We start from the raw sequence: 7,877 nt of genomic DNA, 5'->3' as shown, positions 1-7,877 counted from the left end.
TTTCCCAATAATAATTATCGAAATAAATTTATTTCAGTAAATTTAAGCATACATCGTAATATATTATGTTATCTATTGCGAGGTATATATATATACAATTTTTAATTATGATTGGAATACTCGTATGTACGCGTATAGTTAAGCATATTACAACAAGCCTGATAAACACAATACCTATTCGAGTTATAAATGCTATAAGTATTATTTTTGTTTTGTTGTGTTTGACGTTGTTACTCGTCAACCGATGAGATAATATCTGGGAAAGTTGAACATAGCACCGTTTTCTTCGTCGTTACTTGTTAAAGTCGTCGTTTCAGTTTCTGAGACGTTGACCGCCGACTTCACTTCATCCGGTCTGTAATGTCTGACCTGTAAAATAATAAAAAAAAAACTAATAACAATCCGAGTGTTTTTTTAATTCATTATAACAATCTCGCAATCAATTACCTTACCGGTCTCGAATCGTTTGGCTGAGTGGTCTTGATGCCTGCACTTTTCGGCCGCGGATCTTCAGCGGGATATGGATCCAGAGGCAGCTAAAAATAACAGAAATAATAGATAAATCAATTAAATTTATCGTCATCTGTAAACTGTAATAAATATTATTATTATTATGTTAGCTGTTTACCAAGACTTGAGGCACTGGCTCTTGTGGTATTTCTGGCCACACTATTTCTTCTTGTTCTTGTTGTGCCTACATGTTGGAAAAAAATAACATAAAAATATTACATTTTAGTCGAATCGAAATACAATACTTTTAATGACTATCGCCGAAGCATAACTATAAATGAAAATCGTATATACCTAATGACTAATTGGGTATGTAAAGTAAGCAAGAGAGCGATACAAAATATTTTTATCGAAATGCATTGTAACGGTTTCATAAAAGATAACATTACAAAAATACTTAAGTTTAATAATTATTACAGGTAGGCCCAAACGTAAGCAAACTGTGGAAAATCGAAAATTTTATTTTCAGCCATAATATATTTATTACTATTATACTAATAGTACTTTTCCACGGACATTACCCAACTGAGAAAAATATTGAAATAGTTTTCAATTAATTTCTGGTGGGGTTTTAAGCGTTATATCCTATACATTCTCACTACACCGTTATTGTGCAATATGCGACTTACCTGGGAATTTTCAAAGTCGGGTCTGGTGGTAGTGCCGATCGATTCATTGGGCTCCAAGGTCTGCAACATAAAGAAAAACGGTCAAAACATTACTGAACGCCAGCGGAACGAGTGGTTTAAAAATTAAAAATCAATTTAAATTGCTTACTCTAAACTCGGGACGGTCTTCATTATTATTGTTTTGTTCGGTCACGTACTGAATGCCTGTTGCATCGGTTGCTGTTGCGGTTTCTGTGTCACCGACCCTACCACCGGTCTATCAACACACGTGTTATACAATTAATTCAACATTACACTGCCCGTTAAATATTAATCGTAATGATGTATACAATATATTATATATCTTATATGTTTAGCACCTACCTGTGATGTGGTTATCTCGGATTCGTACAATGGCCGCAGCGTACTGACTAACGCGGGTTTCCCGTTAACAGTTTCGATGGTCGTGTAATCGACACTGGACGGTATGCCGGTGGTCTGAAAATTTAAATTAAATGATCTTTGAATATTTTACAATCGAGACACTTATATAAATAAATTTCAAATTCAAACTTTCTTTCTTATTAGGAGACAAAACAAAATAATTAATGTGAAACTAAATATTTTAAAGCACAATTTAAATTAATACATAATATTTGACAGCCAAAACAGTCTGTGTTGAATCTTAATCGTAATAATGTTAATATATTTAAAACTTACCTGCGACGAAGTTATCTCGGATTCGTACAAGGGCCGTAGAGTAGTAACTAACGCGGATTTTCCTTTTACCGCCGTTTCGATCGTAGTGTAATCGACACCGGACGGTACGCCAGTGGTCTGAAAATTTAAGTTGTATGATTGTTCATTTTTTTTTTTACAATCAAAACACTTATAAGAACAGAGACTCAATTCCGTTTTGTTTTTTAGGAGATAAGTTATTTATAATATGTTTAGCTAGATATTTAGATCACACATTGTTTTTGTTAATTTGGTAGTCCGAAATCATTAATTAAAGAACAAATGTTCTATAAACATTATTAAACGCTCTTTAAAAGTTTAAAATAATAAAGCGATCGTGTCCTTGTTTTTATATGTAGTATTTCAACTATAAACATAGCGAAACCGGTCGATTTTTGTAATAAATACATAATACATACTTGGACGTCAGTTTGACGACTCGGTTCAACCGTAGTCGGTACATTTTCGAACGATTCATTATCCTCTTGAAGTGGTTTGACGGTCACTAGCACATCCGTTTCAGATGGAATCTATACAAAGAAAAACATTATGCATTTAGTTGTTTAAAACCGGGTATATTATTGTCAACGAATCTTTGGATTTTATTCAGTTATAGGCACCTTAATTTTGTCCTCGTTCTCTCCAATGCTTTGGTAATTCTCTGTCACACTTTCCGAAATCACTGCTGTTGAATATTCATCGAGTTGTTTTATACCAGAAATTGTTGTCTAGAATCGTGAAAATGTAACTATAAGATTCGTTTCAATAGTCTTAAATAATAACTTTATAACCTAAACAGCGGACTTTTGATCAATAGATAAATAATTTCAAACGCATAAATTATTATAACTATTTCGCAACAACACACGCCTCTAGGTATATTATGTTATTAATTTTATTATATATTGTATTCGTGTAATAAAATATGAAGTTATTTCATTAAATCAATGTTCATACCTGGAAATCTAGTGAGCTGTCGCTGCTTTCAGTGGTTTGTCTGGGTTCGTCGTAATACGATACCGTCGTTTGAACATTGTTTATAGTCGATATCTGGATCAGAAAAATATTCTATAGTAATTTATACTATTAGAAAATAATGAAATAAATAATAATTACGGTTTTTGTAACCGGTGAATTATTTTGTGTGTCATTGATTACGGTAGATTCTGCACCGATTCTTGAGTTGCTGATTTCAGTGGTAATTTCCTATTATAACATACAATAAATATTATACCATATATAAGACATAAAATTAACACAACGTTATGTTTAAAATATGTTTGGATCTAAAGAATAAAACTCCTGCATAAAATACTTGCGTCTTTTATAATGATATATTACCATGTACAATTGGCTCGTAAATATAACATTGAATAAAGTTAAATATTAATGTTAATTAATAACCTAATTAAACTATACAACACCCGGGTATTGAACATAATTTTCGTGCTTACCTTGGCATCATCTTCATGGAATATTGTATCAGAATATCCTCCCTTATTATCTCCTCTAGAAGGAACCTAGACAACGGTATCGTATCGTTAAATCATATGTACGTAAAATATAATAAATCGCTATTAACTATTATTATTATTTATAAATTATACTATCCAATAATTTAATTATCAAGGTTTTTAGCAACAAAACATTAAAAATAACTTAGCTGTCTTCGATAATATTCATTGGATATTTATTGTATTCGATAAAAATAAAAATCCTAGTGTATATATTTACTGTATATGTGTACAGTACAATGTACACAAAGATTGTATAAAGAACATTTTAGAATTATTTTAGTTATAAGTAAAAATCGGTAATCTAATGATGATCAAAAATGGTACTTAAAAATTTTCATAAGTATTTCTGAGAAAAATCTTAGTTAAAAAAAACCTAGATTGCTACTTGATATTTTTTTCCACTGTACGGAAAAACTTTAAATTTAAATATTTAAAATATATATATTATGTATTTAAAACTATGATGAAAAAAAATTATCATTTAAGTTGCTATGGTAATGTAATTAATAATTATATTATTATCGGTTATTAGGGGCAACCTAGAAACTATTTAATGTTTAATTATAACATTAACTTCCTCTTCGTTATTGTTTGGTTACCGTGAAAACTTTAAAGGTCAGAAAAATAAATATTTTATCCAAAAATATTGTACTTATTACGTTAAAAAAAAAACATAAGATTTTTGTTATTACTTGTGGCCGAATCGGACCTAATGGTACTGAAGGCATTTCTGTAGTAATCATTTCATTCTTATAATCATCAATAGATTCATTACCATCGTCATTGTTTTCCTTAATCTGTAAAAAATAAATAAAAATTTAAGTTAATTTACTATTATTAAATTTAACTAAAATGATTCGTGTGTCAGAGGACAATGACTCGGTATATATTATTATTCGAGATTATTCGTAGCTAGTTAGTGTACATGAATTACGAACACTAAATTACCAAATAATCTAAGCTCCAATCCCCTCCTGCGGTATACTAATTAAACAATAAATTATTTACAATTATAATAGTTTAATTATTATTGTTTCGTCGTACACATATAGTATACATTTTTATAAAAGTTATTCATTCTTGTAATTTAACACTTTGCAATAAAACAATATAGTTATAGTAATTGTAAATTAGTTATAGGTATTAGAAAATACATCGTTTTATCATTTTTTGATATCTAGATGTAATTAGAATATAATTAAATTATTCAATATTTCAACAGTTATAAATATGTTATTTTAAAATCAATTTAAAATAAACGTAAAGTCTTGATTAACGTACAATTTTGAATTTATGACGATATTCTTAATTTGAAATTTAACACATGTTTAGTTAAAAATTAATTTATATCGTTGTAACTATAGGTAATCATTAAAGCGTTATAATACGTGTTCATATTTACATTTGGTTTTTGAGTTGTAATCTTTGCACCATCCCAATTAGGATCTACAGTTTCTTGCTGCTGTTGTTGTCCTTCGTTATGTTCAATTCCATCCTGATTGGTAACAAATGTACATTATGGTTTTGTTTGTATAATTACGATTCCTTCGGAATACATTTTATTGCCGTTTATACTCACCGTTGGATTTTGGGTAGTGGACATTTTCACTTGATTCCAATTTGGAAAACCGATTTTTTCTTCGTGGTTTGAATGTTTCGTCTGTAATATATTTTAATAACTACAATTATACATGTCACTCGCCATCGATTAAACTTTTATTCTACGCAGTACAATACGCCGAATACACTATAGAAATTTTAAACAACTCGTCAACTAATAGACGTAATAGTGAAAGAAAGTCATTTTCAACAATTGAGTTGCACTGCTGTCCGCAAAAAAAAATAATATTTGGTTTGTGTATTTCAGTGGATATATAAAATATCAATTTATCATAATATAACTATCTATACTTAGGACAACCGACAATTGAATTGAATCGCAAACAACTCAGAATAAAACATGCGCAATATATTTGTATGCAGTCAATAGTTCAAATGTAATGATTAATTTTGATGTTGAAATAATTTCACTAAGATTTAAGTTTATATCGAATAAGGCTTAAGTTTACAATTACTGAAAACTTTACACATTTATATAACTTCTTTTTATGAGTTTTGTAATACCAGAGAAACCTTATTAGAGACTTCTATCGACCTAAGCTCTTCAGCCCTCCCCAAATCTCAAACACTATATTGTGTGCCTCTGTACGTAGGTTTTACATATTTTTCAAAACACGCGCTCACCTCTTCAGTAGGGTACGGAATTGGATCTACGGTGACAGGCCGTTGGCCTTCACCGGTGAGATCCACCACTTTTTGACCTCGTTGGACGACTGTGTTCTGTAAGAGTAAAAAAGTTAAAGTATGAGACGATCAAACACTCTATCATACCGTATCCTTCTGCAGAAGGTACGTTTTTATTTTTATACATTTTTACATAAATAGTTACAATATGCTTTAGGCCATTATAATGTACCCGTTGTTACCGTAGCTTCTAAATTCTAGTCAATTCGCAAGCTTACTTTGATGCGGCGTGTCAAGTCCGAGTACATTTTCCGGAAATCGCTCACCACAGCGGGGGCACTACCGCCGTCCGACTCCACAGTCACCGAAGCGGACGGCACGCCGGCGTTCGACAACACTCTGTATCCGCCCTTGTCCGCCACGTAATCGACACGAACCACTCGACCGTCGCCGTCCGCGTAACTGTAATATCCGGTCACCGTACCGTCACTGTCGCGCATCTCAGCTCTGCCCTGTGAACGTTATTAATTCCAAGCTGTTATTACCGCTGTCCATAATAATATCTGTCCGAGAGCACGAAAAAGCCCACCCCTCAGCGCTATTGTTACCGAGGAATATTAATATAATATATATATATATTATATATATACTCGTATAGTTAGTTTGAAACATTTTCTATCTGTATTTTATATTTATACTAATAATGCATGTTGAGATTAGTATATATGACTGTCGTAAGTGAGTGATATTGAGATTAAAAAGGAGAGGGTAAAATATTTTAGAAAAAAAATTATAATCAAAAATTATTATAACCATCAGATAATCCATAACAATTTACTTTTATTTGAAAAAAACGCGTATTTTCATCAAAGGTTTATGCCTTGTACTAATGATACATTTTTCAAACTTCTTCGTGTATACGGTTTTTTTAATTTTATTATTTTAGTATACCAATTTCTAAGTAGATACTTAATTTAGCTATAATAATATTATATCGTTTTATTTTCTCACCTGTTCGCCATTGGTGTGTCCAAATACATACTGTCCATCTGGTGATTGTATGTGAAAACTATCACCCGACGTGTCACGATTGGTGCCAGATTTCGTGGGCCCCACGGTGGCGCCTTTGCTGCCCATCTTTACCGGATAAATACCGGCGGACGCTGCTACAACCACGATCATTAAGACCACGATCTATGTAATAAAAAGACATAAATATAGTTATTTAAAAAAGAATGTAATTTCTATTTATCGAAATTTCATCCAAGCGATCGTCGTTATAATGGGCAACGAGTTCTCGTGGATAACACACAAAATGATAAGTTTGATTACTTAGATTCCACTAGTTATACTTATTATACAGGTTGATTTTTTAAAAAATGTTTCAAAACAGTTCAAATGATAGGTTAAATATAATATTCTTATACGTTATACCCATGATATTTATGAAAAAATCTATTTTTTGATTCTTAAATTTTTACTATGTATTTTTGATCTCTAAAGAGAAGAAGAACACATTGCTTAAAATTATGTTTATGTTTACGAGTTATGATTACCGAATACTGAACGTTTTTTTAATAAAATATTATGAAGATTAAATAAGTAGAGTAGTCGTGTAGTACATAATATTTTGAACGGTGCCCTTGACATAATATTTATACACGACTGGCCCAACACCAAATAATCATAGTGATCATTATTTAATTTAAAATAAAAACATCAACATTTTTGGAAATAATTTTGGTCTGTTGTTTTAATCGTAAAAATCAAGTACGATATAAACATCACTACGACGAAAAATAAACTAAACATTCATGTTTAAATCCGCTGTGTAGATAATAGTTATTATACTATTATTATTTTAAACTGCATGAAGAATCTCAAAAGGTTAAAAGGATCACCTCGTGACTTACGTACTTGGTTGCAACGCGGACATACGCGGTGCACCATACGTGTCTAGGTGAATCCTTCGTAAATATATATAACATAATATTATATAATATATAAACTTACGGCAGACGAGAGACGCATCATGTTTGTCGTGTATGAATTGTCGTTATTTTTTAAAGTAATATCGTACAACACGTATATTATAATATGATAGGCACTCTGCGTCTGTTATGTGCAACGATGATCGATCGGCAACCCCGTGGAACTCGAACTTGATCATGTCAGCCGTTTGCACACATCTTTTATATGCGTCGGTTTTTCGAAACGGCCATAAGTCCGGAGCCGACGTCCTCGGAGCTGTGCCCTACCA

At 31.4% G+C, this 7,877-nt stretch overlaps 1 protein-coding gene across 2 annotated transcripts; it reads right to left on the bottom strand.

Moving 5' to 3' along the window:
* LOC113553845 lies at positions 1 to 7,770 on the bottom strand. 2 transcript variants are annotated; one of them, XM_026957393.1, is made up of 19 exons: positions 7,631 to 7,770; positions 6,629 to 6,811; positions 5,896 to 6,129; positions 5,618 to 5,713; positions 4,953 to 5,033; positions 4,776 to 4,868; positions 4,066 to 4,170; positions 3,311 to 3,376; positions 2,973 to 3,062; positions 2,814 to 2,906; positions 2,477 to 2,584; positions 2,276 to 2,386; positions 1,839 to 1,955; positions 1,503 to 1,616; positions 1,288 to 1,395; positions 1,140 to 1,199; positions 629 to 694; positions 453 to 536; positions 1 to 369 (listed from the first exon to the last, which is right to left on the bottom strand). In XM_026957393.1, exons 1-19 carry the CDS (start codon positions 7,649 to 7,651, stop codon positions 238 to 240), a joined length of 1,962 nt encoding a protein of 653 aa, XP_026813194.1. In that variant the 5' UTR covers positions 7,652 to 7,770; the 3' UTR covers positions 1 to 237. The 2 variants fall into 2 exon arrangements, with proteins under 2 accessions (XP_026813194.1, XP_026813195.1); XM_026957394.1 differs by having other exon boundaries at positions 448 to 536; positions 7,631 to 7,651.
* Between the last annotated feature and the right edge of the window lie 107 nt (positions 7,771 to 7,877).

The sequence above is a fragment of the Rhopalosiphum maidis genome, chromosome 2 (assembly GCF_003676215.2).
Source record: "Rhopalosiphum maidis isolate BTI-1 chromosome 2, ASM367621v3, whole genome shotgun sequence".
In the NCBI taxonomy this organism is placed as follows: domain Eukaryota; kingdom Metazoa; phylum Arthropoda; class Insecta; order Hemiptera; family Aphididae; genus Rhopalosiphum; species Rhopalosiphum maidis.
This window is presented reverse-complemented; position numbering and strand designations above follow the sequence as displayed.

Coding starts and splice junctions, on each gene's coding strand:
- LOC113553845 (XM_026957393.1), bottom strand. CDS start 7,651: ATGATGCGTCTCTCGTCTGCC. Junction 4,171..4,775: donor TTACAACTCAAAAACCAAAT/GTAAATATGAAC, acceptor TATTTTTTACAG/ATTAAGGAAAACAATGACGA. Junction 1,956..2,275: donor GTCGTCAAACTGACGTCCAA/GTATGTATTATG, acceptor TTAAATTTTCAG/ACCACTGGCGTACCGTCCGG.